The sequence below is a fragment of the Quercus robur genome, chromosome 2 (assembly GCF_932294415.1).
Source record: "Quercus robur chromosome 2, dhQueRobu3.1, whole genome shotgun sequence".
Lineage (NCBI taxonomy): Eukaryota > Viridiplantae > Streptophyta > Magnoliopsida > Fagales > Fagaceae > Quercus > Quercus robur.
Window position 1 is genome coordinate 85,060,166 of NC_065535.1, and position 18,700 is coordinate 85,078,865.

Below are 18,700 nucleotides of genomic sequence, written 5' to 3' on the forward strand. Positions count from 1 at the left end.
AAACTAGTCATGCGCACAGGTGGACCTAATCTTGGACCATAGATCAAGCATTTTGTCCCATAGATAGAACTAATAAACGGATCGATGGGTTTATGATTTGTCCTGATTGGGTTTAGATTGGATTTGGGTTTGATCACGCTGGGTGGACTAGATTGTTATTCTTGTGACCCTTACTCTGAAACATGAAACATTTTCCCTCTTCGGATTTCAAAGGTTTCATTTGAATATTTGCTAACTCTCCACTGCCAAGATTGAAACTCACTCATCTTTTCATTTATCAACCCATTTAATCCAAATAAATAATATACAATAATTAGAAATATATCCATTTATTCAATCATTAATATTTAAATGGACGAACGGATCTTTACTAATACAATCCACAAGAGACAAAGGTACAAAAACTAGTATCTCACTGCATCAATTGGTCTCTTTCCCTGCTGGTAGTACTGGAAATAAGTATCAACATAATTCTTCACCTTTTTGTATAGTCTCGGCCTTGAGTCATTGAACAGCCTGCCTATTGGTTCAATCTCTTTATCAGAGTCTGGAGAACTGAACACTGCCAACGAAATCCTCTCCCTTTCTGAATTTGTCACTACTCTGTGCACTGGGCTCTTGAATATTCCATTACTCATTATCTGTGCATCACCCATTGTATCATACGAAACCAATTCTAAAACAAATTTACATATTCTCATAGGCAAAGTTTCTAGTTGAAATTAACTGAATTGTACAACTTGGGTCATCAAAAGTGAACTTGGTGTGAGTGTAGATGTTGATTACTTTCGAATAGCTTAGAATATATAGTTGCTAGACACTGGGGGTTATGTTGAACATGTGAAAATCTCAGTACGTAGCTATTACCTCTGCTTGATCACCTATATTTATAAGAAGAGCCTGAGGAATGACTGGAACTCTGATCCACTGGTTGTCTTTCAGGAATTGGAGACCTTCCACCTCTTTGTCTTGCAAAACAAAGGTGATTGCTGATCCATCTGCATGTGGTTTAAGGCCAAGAACAAGATCGGGCCTTGGACATGGAGGATATAAGTTGAATCTTGCAAACATTGTTGGTTGTTGTCCCATCTGCTCCAAAAAGCAGGTATCCTGCAAATTTAGTGACTTTGCCATGGCTTTGAGGATGACTTCAGTTATGAGGCTCAACTCCATGGCATACTTGAGTAAAATATCCCTGCAGTTTTTTTTTTTTTTTGGGTAACTAATCAGTTTGACTTATAGTATTCAACCTGCATTTTCTATGGATGGAGAGCCAGCCATTCACTGCTGCCACCAAGGCACCAACCATATGTTATTATGGATGATTGTAGTGTTTTTTGGATGCTATGGAACACAAAATCAAGGTAAGGGGAAAATGATTGTTTTTAGGGATCTAAAGGTGTTAAAATCATTTTTCAGACATGTAGGGAAATAATTACTAGTGAAAACTCTGTGGTGGTATTGAATATTGATAGAATAAAACAGAAAGATTAAATTATACTTTTCACCATGAAATTTTGAGTTGTTTTCAATTTGGTCCTTTAATTTGAGATTTTTATTTTTATTTTTATTTTTTTTATTTTAGTCCATTAAGTTGATTTCAATTTCACAATTTTCCTTTCCTCCATCCTGATAACTCATCAGAGCGATAAGTGTCAGCAAAACAATGTTTTCTTTTTTCTTTATTTGTTTTAAAAAAATTTCTCTTCTCTCTTAACAGCCATATTAGTCACTCAGGAGATAGATGGAAGAATCATTTTGAAAATGAAATCAAATTTGGTGGACTAAAATGCATAATTTCAAACTTAAGAAATCAAAATGAAAATAATTAAAAAAATTTTAATACAAGATAAAAATTCTACTCTAGCCTAATCTAAATGTATATATATATATATATATATATATAACTCTCTCTTAATCAATTCATACATATATGTGTTTGAATCCCGGTCTTTGCCTCTCTCACTTTACAAGCATTTATATTTATGGAGTAACCATCGCACTAAGGATGTGCGGTGATAATAATTTTAAACTTTGTAAGTGTCAAAATTTATGCCATTGAAATTTGTAATGAATGACCATTAATTGCTGTTGTATTCTTTATTCAGAAGGAAACAAAATATGATTACCTGGAATCTGTGGGATTTTCAGGCCAAAATGTGAACTTTCGTTGGTCTTCTGGGTTAACCATGAGATACAATCGGTCAGTCCAATCAAGTATTTGGTGGTCTGAAAAGATAATATCATTTCCATAACCTTCAATTTTGCTGGCTTCTCTGGAGTATTTACGCTTCTCATCCATTGGAAGTGAAAAGAATTGCTTGGTAACTTCATGGACTTTGTCTAGAAATGAACTTGTTATTCCATGATTTATTGCCTGAAACTCCAAAACCAACTCTTGAGTATGTTATAAATGTTAGGTTCTAAAGATTTAGGATTAAATGTTTAGATTCCTATTTTGTTTATGTTGGCAAACTAAGAGGTGTTAGACACTGCTCAAGATTGTACAAATTAAGTTTCAAGAACATTCAAGCTGCAGAAAGGAGAGTTCAAGTTCAGTGAAGCATGACTGATCGAAAATTAATTTGACCGATCGAAAAATCGCAATAAATCAGATTTTGCAAAGTTTAAATTAGGTCCACACTCGCGAAAACGTTTAGGGTTTCAGTCCAACACTCCTAAGTATAAAATGAAAACACTAACTACGTTTTGAAGACTCTTGGAAGACTTTGAGTTACTCTTATGAGATTTAAGAGATTCTGTAACCTTCTAACTTGAACAAGAACTTCAATCAAGTGCTAGTAGAATTTAGTTGCTGTTATAAGATCAACAACTGGTGATCTAAACCTTTGAGTGGGATCTCAAAGTCATAAGCATGGGAGCTTGTATGCTACAAATCCGAGAGAGAAGAGTCCCTGGAGTCAAAGCTTGAACGTGATCGTGTGAGTAAGTTCTACTAGTGGTAGCAATAGATTTAGGGTTAAATCTTTTGTAAATTTCAATTCTTTCTAGTGGGTTTGTTTATCTTGAGGATAGTTAAGTCAAATCATTCTCATGTTTTTACCTTGAGACGGTTTGTTTTATTAGTTTTCCTGAGTGATCATATTTGTGTGTTATTTTCTTTTCTGCTGTGCATTATATGATATTTTGTTGTTTAATCTAGATCTCATAATTAACCTAAGTAAACACTTGACTTATTCATTAGGTTAAAAATGTTTTTAAAGGGGTCTAAACAAGCAAACAATAAGAGTGATGAAAGGTCTATATTATTTTTTGGCTGAAAGATGACAATGGTTGAGACTAGACCATTTCAAAAGTTAGAAGTATGAAACGCGCGTGGAAAAAATAGAATCCATAACTTATTACTCTCTTTTTTGATAATCTATAACTTATTACTTAAATTAAGATAGCATACGAGTATCATTATGGTCAATTTTAAGCTTTGAACTGATTTCCTTCCATTCAGATATATACTTGATTATTTTTGAGATGATTTAGAGTGTCAAAATTCATAATATATAAAATAAATAATCAATATATGTGTATATATATATATATTAAAAATAAAAAAAAATAAAAAAAAAACAAAAAAAACAAACAAGCTAGCGGTTCTAAACAATGAAGTACTTGTAGCTTAGTTAGAGAGCCTAAAATTGTCATTTAAATTTGAGTCTCCATGTCCAAATATAACTATGTGAACCTGATAACTCTATAGAACAATACATATATAGGTTGTTGTTAATCAGTAAGTGCTATGAAATCAAACCTGAAAGCAACCCCATGAACTGAGAGCAGACCGAAGCTTCTCTAGCTCTTCTGCTACTGTGGTTGCCGAAGATTGGAGGACACCAAGGTCTATGACTGGAATTTCATTCAGAGGAGTATGAACATCAGCCACTCCTCCTGTACTGTTTTTATAAACATAATTATCTGGTGGCTGTCCATCATTGATGACCAGTTCTTGGACACTTTATGATAGTAAATCTTCCTTGGTAGCCTTATTAGGAGTGGGAGATTCAGCCATGTCTCTGCTGGAAGCAGCCATATACATACATACAACTAAGGAACACTTACACAGAGTCTTGGTTGATGTCATCTCTAAGGATAAGCACATGACGCAACATGGATACTCATAAAACACTAGGATACAACTTTAGTAAAAGTACCGCATACACATTTGTGGCGGTTCTTAATCGCCGCTATAGATTACTCAGGGTATACGGTCAGTTTATTGCGGCAGTTTGATTACTGCTGCTATAGGTGTACTTTTTTGGGGCGATTCTTATTAAGAGCTATAAAAAAGGCCTAGAATATCATCAAATTTTTGTAGTGAAGGTGAATCATACATGGCCTTATAAAAAAGTATTAACACTTTCCTAGTAGGGTAGATTTGTTTCCCCCTCTTTAGAATCAATTTCATTAAAAATAATTAATTTTGTTAATTTAATGATAATCGACAATATTTTGACAAAATTGTTCTCAATTAGTTTTACTCTAGTGCTATGCTATATAACTTAATAATTTAAATTGTGCAATAAAAAGCTTTAGTTGATCCTTGAACTATGTGATAGAGTTTAATTTGGTCTCTAATTCCAAATTTCCAATAATAGTTGATATTAAATTAAAAATTCTTGGTTTGCTAAGAGCAAGACAAGCAACACAACAAGGAGGTTACATCATATCATATCATATACTATATAATAAAAGTTGGGCTTAGTAGTTATAGTTGGGCCAAGTGGCTACTCTAAGCATAGTTTAGTAAATTAATTTTATATTATTTGTTAGACTATATTTTCTCAAATTAAGGGATAATATCTAACAATTTTTTAATTTACTTAAGACTTTTTTATTTAAATTTTAACAAATTTAAATTCTATTTAAATTAAAAGTCTACTATGAAAATTTTTAAACTTAAATCTCAAACAATAACAACCCACGTTTTCTTTCTCCAAAAAAAAACCCACGTTTTGACTTCTACTCCAACTAATAGTCTATTATCAATATTTTAAGAACAACTAATTAGTAAATTAGTTTTATACATTTAAACTTCAACAAATTTAAATTCCATTCAAACAAAATTTCTATTATAAAAAATTCTAAACTTAAATCCAAACAACAACCTACATTTTCTTTCTCAACAAAAAAAAAAAAAATCATTTTGACTTCTACTCCAACTAAAACTCTATTATCAATATTTTAAGAACAACTAATTACTAAATTAATTTTATATATTATTTGTTATAATATATTTTTCTCAAATTAAGGGATAACATTTAAAACTATTTAATTTAAATAAAATTAAAAGTCTACCATTAAAATTTTCTAAACTTAAATCCCACACAACTCACATTTTTGTTTTTGTTTTTGTTTTTTTTTTTTTTTTTTTTTTTTTTCCTTAAGTTGCATCATATTAAATAAATATTTTATTAGTATATTAAGCTACAAGGCTAGCTCTTCACTAAGGAATAAGATTTAAAAATAATTTAAATAAAACTTTATCATCTAAGTTTTAGAAATTTAAATTCTACTCAAACTAATAGTCTATTTTCAAAATTTTCATATATATATATATATAAAGTCATGACTTTTTTTATATAATCTCTCCTAAGCAATAAAGTCATCCCTATAATTAAATCTCACACAATACACCCCATATTGTTGTATTTTTTTCACTTTTTTTTTCTCCAAAATGCAACTTGTAGGGATAAGGGCCAAAAATTGTATATTGGGCCTTGGGCTTTGGACGAGGACGTTAATTGGTCCAAGGATGAATAAACAATAGTGAGGGTGTTAAGTTCAAAGTCTTAAAAGTAACATGCAAGTAGAAAAGTTAGGAAATGTGGTCCAAGGAGGAGTGTCTCCTCGGATAAACAAAGCACAGGTCAAACATATATTCTATTACTCAAAGTGACCTTCTAGGAAGTTTCGTTGAGAGGGACGTGCATCGTGAACGTACTGGAAGAGTGGAAGCTAGGAAATATTTAAGGAAAAACTGCTACCATCACATTGAATGCTCTACAGCTAACTTTCTGGTCACATTTATGTGGAGAAGACCCCTAACAGTGCTGTCTTAGCTACCGCAACTCACAGAGAGCCAGAGAAGGTGTCTAATGGGACAAGCACTTAAGTAATGGCTCAAATGATCAACAAGTGTAGGATCAAGATAACGAAAAAGGGAACTATATAATGTAAGAGATCCTCCATGGATAGGGGATCGAAAAAAGGGAGAAGAAAGCACTGTAACAAGCAAAATCGTATTTGTAACTGTTTCCAATTAATATACACTAGAACTTACCTCCTCGGACCGGGCCAAGAGTGAATTTATTTAGGTCAATCATTCTGGTTTTTGTTTGATTATCTTTCAAATCTATTCTATCTGTTGTCTAACTCATTAGACCCTAGTTCTCTAACCCACTCTCTACAAATTTATTGTGTTGGGCTCACTGGGCCTATATCTTCTTATATTTTGGGTTTGGGTTTCAAAACGTGTCCTTACACAACTAATGCTTATGTTTTAATCTAATAAATTCATCTTAGTGATTTCTTTGCTTCTTAATTTGCGTGCAAGATATTATGCCAAAAGAAGTTTACTATAAAGAAGCAAAACAATTGACACCATTTAAGTTCTTGGTTCTCTTATGTAAGTTTTTAATTTTTTTACTCTCACTAGTCAGTAAATTAATTTTATATTATTTGTTAAGATATATTTACTCAAATTAAGAGATAATATTTAACAAATGTTTAATTTAGATAAAACTTTATCATTTAAATTTCAAAAAATTTAAATTCTATTCAAACTAAAAGTTTATATCTTCAAAAAACTATAAACTTAAATATTTTAAAAAATTTAAATTATATTCCAACTAAAAATATATTATAAAAAATTCTAAACTTAAATTTCAGATAACAACATATGTTTTCTTTTTCAAAAAAAAAAAAAAAACCTTTTGACTTCTACTCTAACTAAAAGTCTACTATCAACATTTTAAGAACAACTAATTAGTAAATTAATTTTATATTATTTTTATGATATATTCCCTCAAATTAAGGGATAATATTTAACAATTTTTTAATTTAAATAAAACTAAAAGTCTATCATCAAAATTTTCTAAGCTTAAATCCCACACAACTCATTTTTTTGTTTTAATTTTTTTCCTCAAGTTGCATCTTATTAACTTAGTACTTTATTAGGATATTATCCTATAGGACTCTTGACTAAGGGATAAGATTTAAAAAATAATTTAATTTTAATAAAAATTTATTACATACGTTTTAGAAATTTAAATTCTACTCCCACATTGTTGCATTTATTTATTTTTTTTTCACTTTTTTTTCCCAAGATGCAACTTACTCTTAATTATGTTTTAATTTGATAAATTAATCTTACTTATTGTTCTCTGCTTCTGATTTTACAGCCTAGTTATTATGCCAAAGGAATTTTCAATAAAAAAAAGAAAAAGAAAACTAAAACAATGGACACCCATTTAAGTTTTTGGTTCTCTTATGTAAGTTATTATTATTATTTTTTAATATTCTCAAATTTTGAACTCTTTTATGTATGTTTTGATTTTGGGTTTTGGTTATTATATTTAATTTGTGAGTGTGTTGATTTTTGTAATTAGACTATCACTAGGAAAAAAATTGTATTGAGAAACTATTTTGTTTATTATTATTTGTGCTAACTAGAGCATAGATTAAACATAACCCAAATATGAATTATCTCATATTAAGAAATTAACACAAAGTACAAAGAGAATTTTCAAATATAAAAATAGATTAACACAAATAAAGTCCAAACTCTAAACAATTAGAACTTAAATCAATTTTTTAATTATAATTATTTACGCATTTAATAATTTGTTGTTACTATTTATTTAATAATTTTATTTTAATTATTTTTAAAAAATTAATTTACATATGAATTTTCACCTAGCCGTGCATTGCACGGAAATAATAATAGTATATATAAAAGTACTAGAACATGGAAAAACATGAATTGTGAATGTCAATGTACTGAAATAATAATAGTAGTATATATAAAAGTACTAGAACATGGAAAAACATGAAATGCAAATGTCGCATTTATTGGTCCATGTAATTGTGCATAAAAGAAGGACAAGTGGCATTGAAGCCATTATAGAAGTCAAAGGCCTTATCCAACAATTTGGAGCAATCAGATCTGCCTTAGGTTTCAGGGATTCATGATAGTTGTGCTTGTGTCCACAGATTTTCCCTTCACAATATCAGTTCAGTTTCCACGTTTGGAAGAAAAAACCAAATAGCCAATGTGTTAATATCAACTTAACATGACTGGCCTTTTTCTTAATTTGTAACATGCCTTCGCTTTATTATGCATTGATGTCTCAATCTGTTGCGCCCAGTGGCATCAGGATTTTTATCAGTAGATGTAAAATCTTTTAACTAAAAATATAAATCAAATACATGGATTTGATATTATTTATAAAAAGTTTCTGTACTTCAAATCAATAATTCATTAAAATTTGAAAGGAACTATCTATATCTAACAAAATTATACTCCATGGATTTTCCTATACTAAATTGCCATAATATTCTCCCTAAATCTATCTATATAATATATATATATATATATTTTTTTTTTTTTTAATTTTTGAGAAATAATTACAACATGCTGCTAACCTCGCAGCTCAAACTCTTTCCCCCTAGACCTCCAAGCATTTTGTGCATGGGGAGGTGCCAATTCAGTTATAAGGCCTTTGGCATATAATATTTAAAAACTGAAACATAACATTTATTGTTGTTACGCTTATGTTGAGTCACATAGCGTAACATTTCAGTTTATTTTGGTCCATTTCTGTACATTTGGTCTAGTTCGGTCCATTTCGGTCCATAGTGTTCTATTCGGTCCAATTTGATCCTTTCGGTCCACTTCAGTGATGCTTTGGGAGGAGAGGTTTGTGTAGAAAGAGAATTGATGTTTTATTAACAATTATGTCACATTCTCAACGTAATGTTGGTAAGTCATTGATAAAATTACATTTTTTTTTAATGTTTTTAAATTTAAAAACATTTTAAAAAAATACAAAACTTTAAAGTTTTGTATTTTTTTGGTAATATAATAAATAATAGATTTACTTATATCCGCTTCATCTTTAGGTTATTCAGGACGTATAGAAAATGAACTGTTTATATGGAGTACTAAAAACAAATTTCAACCACACATTATGTTATTTACAATTTTTTTTACCTTTATATAATAATTGATGTAAAATGCATTATGTTTCCTTAAAAAAATAAAAAATAAAAAATAAAAACTTACAAAATTTAAAACATTTTCAAATAACAAATATAGATAGCTTATGATAATTTTTAGACCTCTTAAAACGCAATTGTATTAACCTAGTTAATTAGCCAAGTTATTACTTAGTCCAAATTCCAAATCTAGGTTATCACAATCAAACAATCATATCATGCACAGTAGCGGAAAGATAAATAACACAATGATATGATCGCTCAGGAAACCAAACAGGTAAAAACTTAGGGAAAATTTAATCTAACTATCCTCATGGTAAACCTGAATCCACTATGAAATAATCGAAGTTTTACAATAAGACTTAGACCACTAACATCTTATTGCTACCCACTAGTAGAAACTTACTGACACGACCATATGCAAGCTCCGAGACCACGGACTCCTTCTTTCTTGGATTCTCCAGCAAGTACAAGCACATCCGCTTGTGTTTCTTTAAGTTCTTATGGCAGCAACTGAATGATCATCAAGTTCTTGAACGAATCTCTTTCTTGATAATCATAAACTTGTGTAAAGGAAAGCTCCTCACAGATTTCACAAGAGATTTACACAAACAGCAATATGAGCAACCTTAAAACGTGGTTAGGGTTTGCCTTATATACTTAGAGCAAAAATACAAAACCCTAAACGTTTTAGATGAACTACGGCTGAGTTGGAATTCTGTAGAAAAACGCATTCTGCCCGAATTTCGAATGATCGAGCCTAAGCTTCGATCGATCGAACCAGGCCGAATTGCACTTTTAATTCTACATCAACTTAGATCCAACTTTACATAAATGACACAACTTTGAGCAAGTCTAAACACGACTAAATATCTTGTTTTGATCATGGTTTGCCAACAATACACATTAGAGTTCTAAATACATAAGTTCCTAAGTCTTTAGAACCTAATAGCTTAATTTAAAAAATCTAATATATTGTATCAATTATACTTTGTTAGAAAATAATCACATCATTTTAAGAAGGATTTGGGACTAATACTTATAAGTCTCTTTTGCTATTTTCATTTTTTACTTAACAAGAAAATAAATTATTAAATTTTTCCATGCATCGTGACTAGTTTCCAGTAAAATAATGAAAAGGGGGATAGAAAAACTTAAACTATTTCCCAAAGTTGAAAAAGTAGACAAGAAAGACACTTTATTCATAAGTTGCAATCTACATATCAGAAAGTGAATTAAAGCCACTTCTGACATTCATAGAAATGTAGATAAAGTATCAGAATACCATATAATTCCATAGTTTTACCATCAACTTGCTTCAACACTAGAATAGATAAGCAGGAAGAAAATTTAAATTTTTGCTTCCTCGAGCGCTACTTTCCCTTTCTGAAAGCATTCATAGTTGAAAGCAGCGAAGTTTTTCACATTTCTGTATAGCCTTGGCCTTTTCTCGTCTATCAATTGTTCCACAGGTCCAATCTCTTTATCCGGCTCTGGTTCATTAAACGTGGCCACAGATATCCTCAGCTTGTCTGTGTTAGTCAATACCCTGTGCAGTGGGCTCTTGAAAATTCCATTGCTCATTATCTGCATGAATTCATATACAACAAACTACATATATATCAAACTTGTAAATTTCTTTTATAGGTTAGGCGTGTTAGTGCATATTAATTGATTGCAACTATAACATGTCAGTATTATGAATCTTTATTAGTTTAAATATTTTTAAATATTGAATGAATATCACAGTACTTTGAATGAAGGTGACATTTCTTTGCATGCAAAACTTGCTTAAGTGCTACTAAGTGACCCTCCAACTGGCTAAGTCATACCTGCATTTGATCCCCAAGATTGACAACAAGAGCATGAGGAATTACAGGAACGTTAATCCATTTGTCATCTTTGAAAATTTGAAGACCTCCTACTTCATCATCTTGCAAGAGAACTGTGGTTGCTGATCTATCTGAATGAGCTTTGACACCTAGAACCATATCAGGTCTAGAACAAGGTGGATAGAAGTTAAATCTTGCTTTTATCATTGAGTTCTCTCCAAACTGGCTTGAGAAGCTGCCCTCTACCAAATTCAGAGACTTTTCCATGGCCTTAAAGAGTATATCCATCACACCCTTCAACTTCACAGCATATTCATGTAAAATATCTCTGTAAAATTAAATAAAGGATTAATCACCAACAATATGAAAAAGGACTATATCTATGGAAATGCTTCACCATGTTAATCTAAGTCAGAAAATGCTAGACAAAGGATAAAAAAACGAAGTGAAATGTTAATACTACTACTAGTTTTATTAGAAACTGTTTAAAAATTCACATGATAATAAATGTGATTGACTGATTGGTGCCACATTAACAACGTAACAATTGAATTTTTTTAATTACTTTTTTTATAAACTGAATAGAAATAAAAAAAAGTATATTAAACATACTTGAAATCACTTGGATTTTCTGGCCAAAAATTGAGCCTTCTTTGATCTTCTGGGAAGACCTTAAGAGATAAGCGACTGCTCCAGTCAAGGATTTGCTTTTCTGAAACTACTCGGTCTTGCCCATAACCTTCAACCTCATTAGCTGCTCGGGAGTACTTATGTTTTTCTTCTGCTGGAAGTACAAAAAATTGTTTTGCGACTTCGCGTAACTTGTCAAGTAGTGAACTTGGAATTCCATGACCTATTGCCTGAGGCTCAAAGGTAACTTTAAGACAAGTTCTTATAGAAAAAGAAATGCACAAATTCGATTCATTTCTTTTAGGATCTAAACATATTATTCAATCCAGATAAACGTTCAAATGTCTATCTGAAAAGTTTCTAATTGTTTTCTTTCTAGACTCTAGTGCATGCAAGCACGGTTTTTGTTTTTTTGTTTTGTTTTGTTTTTTGCATTCAATAGTTGGAGGCGGAGATTTGAATCATGAATGCTTTTGTTTGGAAATAACATAACATGTTAGTTGAGCTACAATGCTCTTGGACATATGAATAGGTTTAAAGTTTTGATTGTTGAGTTACAAGGCTCTTGATCATATGAATACGTTTATGATATAAGGTCTAACATAACTATTTATATGTCCAAGGGCCTTGTACATGAAAGCACAGTTTTTGTGTTTTTTTTTTTTTTTTTTTTTGCATTCAATAGTTGGAGGCAGAGATTTGAATCATGAATGCTTTTGTTGGAAATAATATAACATGTTAGTTGAGCTACAAGACTCTTGGACATATGAATAGGTTTATGATATAAAGTCTTGATTGTTGAGTTACAAGACTCTTGATCATATGAATACGTTTGTGATATAAGGTCTAACATAACTAATATTGGTTTTTACTATGGTTTTAATACCATTACAGATTCTAGATTTGGCAGTGGCTCATGCTCAAATGCATCTAATATTCTAATCACATTACCCTCCTAGTACATAATCCTTATTTTGCCTTGAATCAAGAAATATCAATTATTATTGATTTAGGCATAATCAGGGCCCAACTTCTCTTTTATATCTAGAGAGACCTTCTGTACAAATTTGATAACTGGGAGAGTAGGGATCTGAACCATAGATGTCCCAATTGGAAACATTACATGGTATCAATTGACTCTTGACTAAATGCTTTGATGAAATACTTTTCCTAGTAACAAAAAGGATAGCTATTCTGCCTAATGTAGCAGAGAACTTTCGGTGAAAATTTTCAAGTTAATATAAGTCCTAACCTGGAAGCATCCTCCTGAGCTCAGAGCTGATCTTAGTTTCTCAAGTTCATTCTCTACTTCTTTCGAATCATGTGATGAAGATAGGGAGAAGATGTTGATATCAATGATAGGAATTGAGCCTAGTGATGGATCAGAAGACTCTATAGATCCAAAACTGCTATCTTTAACAATGTATTCTTGTGGTGGTTCTTCGCTATTGATGGACATTTCTTCCACACTCTTGGACATTTCAGCAGAAGGGAGAACTATGCTGTCAGTGACGTATACTGTGTCCATGGTGTTACAACTATACAAGGCTATAGGAATAGGAGCAAACCTAGTCAGCTGGGCTAATATATCTAAAGTAGGACTCCACTAGAGAGACTTTAAAATCAAGGGGGTCCAGGGTACATGATTTTAAAGCTTTTTCAGTGCCTGAATCTGTGAGCAGATGTCTCATTTTGATCATCACCTCAACAATATTCTTATAATATAGGGTGTGTTTGGATAGAACTTATTTTGCTGAAACTGAAAACTGAAAACTGAAAACACTGTAGCAAAATAATTTTTAAATGTGTGAATAGTGCTGTGAGACCCATTTTTAATGAAAAAATTGATAAAAAATGAAATTTGTTGGTCCATTAACAGTGCATTCGTGCACTGTTCATAACTGACCAGTCAAAAGTTGCGGCTATTGTTGCATGAACAGTAGTCGCTTGTGGGAAAAACGCGTGAAAAAAAAAAAAAAAAAAAAAAGGAAAACGCAGAAACGCAACGCTATCCAAACCAGGCCATAATGTGCCCAACGGGGTCTTTTTGCTTTTGTCTTTTAACTGGATCAATTTATAACCTTATTAATTTCATTTCTAAAATGTTTTTCTTGAATAAAGTGCAGACCCACTTGTCTGAATCATCCTTATTACAAGGCGCCATGGATCAGAAAGATGTATTATTATCTACTTTTTTTCCCGATGAATTGGTCGGTCAGAAAGAGATTAGTTAAATCAAGTTGCTCGTCTGTTTGCTGTATATTATATTATCACGTTGGAGATTACTATAATGATACCCATTAGGAAGATAAATTAGCTCCAAACTTCACTTTCCGTTAGATTATAATATGTGTAAGGCATACATATGGACTATAATATTCATTGCATTGACAAAATGGTCTCTGTGTCTCTCCCCTTTAAGTTTTCTTGCGACTTGCTCAAACTACCTCCAGCAAATTGCTCATCCTTTTGCTTTATTGTATTTATCACATGTTCTATACTTCTATTAGATTAGTATAATGATCACACCAACCAAGAAGATTTATAGCTCTAATCAAAGTTTTCGTTCCATTGGCTTTTTATACTTTGACGTATATACATGGAAAGAAAAGAAAAAGACATGAAAACTATGAACGAATTACCTCACAAAGTAGAAAAAGCTTGACAATAAAAACACCCAGTTACCATCTACTAACCATGTTAATGGTCAACTAAACCCCTCTTCTAACATTTTACAGTTGAGGCGAGTTAGCTTTTACTAAATGTACTTTGTTAAACAAGCATCATAATATCACAAAATTCCATACTTTTACCATCAACTCGATGAAGAGTACAGAACAGATCATAAGCACAGTGAGAAATTGAAAAACTTGCATTCAGCACTCCCATTGTCATAATTACAAACCAAGCAATTTTCACCTCACAGTTCAAAGAAACGTCAACTTTACCAGTCACAACGCTTTAGAAAATAAAATGACAAAACCATCATTTTCTACTCAGAATTATTGAACTGGCCTTCCCTATCTTTTATTCTAAATCCTATGTTGATTGCAATCTACATTGTACAATCGAAAGTCGAAACCCATATCACCAGTGACAGAGCAGCTTTAGATCCAACAATAGTTCCTAAAACAGCTAAACTATCACCACATTTTGTAGAGAATACAGGTATGAGTAAAATCTCAAATTGAATAATAATGAGAAAAATAATTGGCTAATATAACACGGTTAAGCTTGTACCCATTGGGTTTAAGTCTTTTAGGCTAAGTGTATCTCTTTATATTATATTAACTACTCACGGAGTCAAGATGTTTATCTCCTGCCAACAAGTTTTACCAGGGTTGATTAATAACGAAAAGAAAAGTGATGGATAAGAGATCATAAGAGAGTTGATTGATAAGTGAGGGCTCGATAATGACTTTGAAAAAGAAAAGTGATGGATAAGAGGTCACAAGGGAGAGGACGAAGACTAACTCTATGTTTGGATGGAGGGAGATATTCCAACCACCTCATTTTGGACACATGATTAGATGACACCTAAAAATAAGATGATCATTTTAGTTCTTAAACCAAAAACTAGGACCCACATATTGTGGGCCCAAGTAAGGTACACGTGCCCCACAAGAACCAAGAAATGATCTAAAGACCCCATCCAAACTTTAGTGAGACCAACTCAAGTCCTCCCAAATATACCCGGTCCAGTGGTCTTTGCCCATACTTCTTCCTCTTCTTCTTTTTCTTCTTTCCCCGACAACACTACCAATCAAAATTAAATTATTGATTCAGTGATTACACACACACCAAATCATCGTGGACATCATAGGTTAAACGAATAAAAAAAAAAAAAATGTTAACCTCAAATGCATCCTATCACATTATCCTCTCTGTACATAACCCCTTATTATGCCTTAATCAAGGATAACAATTATTCTTGATTCAGGCATAAACTAGTCTGTTTACTATTGTCTTTCGCATGTTATATTTACAGGATATGATAAATCCTTCTTTTTTCTTTTTTGAGGAAAAGAAAAGCAGGTTCTAAAAAAATCTAAAGTACCTTGATGAAATATTATCCTTAGCAACAATAAGAATAGCTATTCTGTCTAATTAAGTCAATATTAAGAACTAACCTGGAAGCACCCTCCTGAGCTTAGAGCTGATCTTAGTTTCTCAAGTTCATTCTCTACTTCTTTAGGATCATGAGATGAAGATAGGGAGAAGATGCTGAGATCGATTACAGGAATTGAGCCTGGTGATGGATCAGAAGACTCTATAGATCCAAAGCTGCAATCTTTAACAACGTATTCTTGTGGTGGTTCTTCGCTATTGATGGACATTTCTTCCACACTCTTGGAAAATGTATCCATTTTAGCAGAATGGTGGACTACTCTGTCAGTGACGTACACCGTCCGTGAAGTTACAGCTCACAAGACTTTAGGAGCAAAATTAGTACAGTACCAAGAAGAGGGAAGCACATGCCTTTAAAGCTTTTGCCTTTTGATGATTATGGACAAAAATTGGGTACCCATTCAGATGATAATTTATTAATTTATATTCAATCCTTCCCAATAAAAAAAATAATAATGTATATTCAATCCTTTTGATCATTACTTTATTTATTTATTTTATTTTTTTATTTTGATGAGGATCATTACTTTAACAATATTCATATAATATAGGAGTAATATAATATGTCTAACGAGTAATTCTTAGATACTTCTGGAGTACGAAAAATTGTATTATCTTCTCTCACATTCATGACCACGAAAAATGATGTTGCATTCTCTCACATTCATAGTGGCCATGAATGTGAGAGAAGAGAACACCATATTCTTATACTCTAAGAATACTTAAAAAAATTTCGTGTCAAACATGTTCTTTTTGTTTTTGTTGTTTACCTTGGTTAATCTATAACCACGTTTTATTTTTAAAATATTTTTCTTTTATAATTCAGACCCACTTGTCTAAATCGTCCTTAATTATAACAAGGCGCCATGGCAAGACAAATTTATGTTTTCCATTGGATTATACTAATATTTAGCAAGCATGGATCCATGGTTTTCAGACCTAGACTATTCAATAAACCGTAAAAGAAAGAAGTTCAAGATTTTTAAAATCAAACCGTAATAACATCATAATTAATTTAATAATTATTTAAATATAAATAAATATATTTGTGAGATATAGAAATTTAATAAGGTAATAATGCCACATGTCATACCCAAGGCCGAGGAGGCCAATACAGTTCCAAGGAGTCCATACACTCGGACGGTAAAGCCGGAGAGGCGAGCTATGGCCACGTCAATGGCACATTACTAGAGGGGCCACACTATAGAGGAAGAGCTTTAAAGAGGGGGTTAGCCCTGACGTAATTGGAGGGATGGTAGCTGTTACCACATTTAATGCACCCCACCAAAACCCCCTGGCCGTATTTATGTGGAAAAGATCAATGAATAATGCTGTTTTGGTTGCCGCAACTCATAGAAGACTTGGGAGAGCGTATGATGGGACAAACACTTAAGTAATGGGCTGCATAATCAACAAATGGAGGGTCAAGATCAGCCAAAAGAGGCTATATAATAGAAATCCTCTAGGGAAGGGGGAGGTTCATCAAAGAATCTGAAAAACACTGTAACACAAAGAACTAAAATTTTAGTCAAGTCTAAGAAAAATATACTCAAGAACTACTCTTCTTGGACTTTGTCGAGGAAGGATTTCTTTACATAAAACCTATTTTTCTTTGTTTTATTTCAATCTTTAATCCATTATAAGCGTTGTCCAACTCACTAAAACCTAGTTTTCAACCCACTCTCTAAAAATTCTTTATATTGGGTTCTTTGGGCCTTAATCCTATTACCTTGTGGGCTTATGATCCAAAACCTGCCCCTTCAATATTAAGTTAGTTAAATAGAAAATTTAAATAAAATAATCTAATTAAATATGGAACTCTATATTTCAAATATATTTTTTCATATCATAACTTTCAAAAAACAAATAAGAAATATCAAATCCTAAGCAAATTTAAATATAATATTTATTTATTTATATATTGATTAGTTAAACTTGTGATAATAACAATAATAATAATTATTATTATATAAGAATTAGAAAGACACTCAAATAAAATAAAATAAGATTTTTATATTATTTAATAATTTTAAATTGAAATAATTATTTAATAATTATTATATACTTCACTGTAAATATTAATTAAAATTAGAGCAATGATAGTACCATAACATTTTATGCAAACTAGTTGATGTCCTGTGCAATGCATAGGTACCGTATATATTTATTTTTAAAAGATTTTATAAAAAACTATATATTTTTTACATGAAATATCTTTATAACCATGCATAATAATTATTATTAATATTGCTTCCTTTACCTTTGCTCCCAACCATGAATTACCTTCCTCGTTAGATTAAATCAAAACTCCTGCTTTGCTTTATTCTTTAAAAGTAATTCTATCAAAGTTTATTTTGAAGGACAACTTTTAAGGAGGTTGTTATTTATATTTGATTGGACAAATATGTAATGACAAATAATTAGATTATCCAATCCATTGAATCTTATTCTTACAATTTTACATTGAACTTAGTTCTTGAAGGACAACTCTTAAGGATGTTGATATTTATGCTTAACTGGTTAAATGTGTAGAGACAAATAATCATATTATACCCAATCCATTGAATCTAACTCTTGCAATTCTACTTTGAACTTTGTTCTCATGCAGGAAAAAAGTAAATTGAAAAGTTGTCATTGACTCTATCTAAAGCATTTAAAGAATAAAAGCATATTAAAGATTTAAGTTGTTTGACTAATTTAAAACATCAACCCATTGTTTGGAATACAATGGGAAGAGCATAGTTTTTGTTAAACTCTTGATTGCATGTGTATCAATTGTTGCCAAAAAAACTAAATATGAGCAAGCTAATATCATAATTCAAACCAATAGTAAAAAATTAAAATAAATAAAAACATTTTTGAGTATGGCTTAATACATT

The 18,700-nt window shown here is 31.3% G+C and overlaps 1 protein-coding gene and 1 pseudogene across 2 annotated transcripts; both read right to left on the reverse strand.

The window, feature by feature from the left end:
- Nucleotides 1-321: 321 nt before the first annotated feature.
- Nucleotides 322-4,134, reverse strand: LOC126715483 (protein SRG1-like; annotated as a pseudogene).
- Nucleotides 4,135-10,412: 6,278 nt separating this feature from the next.
- Nucleotides 10,413-16,183, reverse strand: LOC126715484 (codeine O-demethylase-like). Of its 2 annotated transcripts, none has more exons than XM_050416097.1 (4): nucleotides 15,824-16,183; nucleotides 11,676-11,923; nucleotides 11,064-11,391; nucleotides 10,413-10,818 (listed from the first exon to the last, which is right to left on the reverse strand). In XM_050416097.1, exons 1-4 carry the CDS (start codon nucleotides 16,058-16,060, stop codon nucleotides 10,582-10,584), a joined length of 1,050 nt encoding a protein of 349 aa, XP_050272054.1. In that variant the 5' UTR covers nucleotides 16,061-16,183; the 3' UTR covers nucleotides 10,413-10,581. The 2 variants fall into 2 exon arrangements, with proteins under 2 accessions (XP_050272054.1, XP_050272053.1); XM_050416096.1 differs by lacking the exon at nucleotides 15,824-16,183 and adding an exon at nucleotides 12,946-13,393.
- Nucleotides 16,184-18,700: the final 2,517 nt, after the last annotated feature.

Excerpts from the sequence above, each read along its gene's own strand:
- LOC126715484 (XM_050416096.1), bottom strand. The coding sequence starts at position 13,221 with ATGGACACAGTATACGTCACTGACAGCATAGTTCTCCCTTCTGCTGAA. Across the intron at positions 11,392-11,675 it reads GAAAATCCAAGTGATTTCAA|AGATATTTTACATGAATATG; the intron begins GTATGTTTAATA and ends TTAATTTTACAG. Across the intron at positions 10,819-11,063 it reads ATCTTGGGGATCAAATGCAG|ATAATGAGCAATGGAATTTT; the intron begins GTATGACTTAGC and ends GAATTCATGCAG.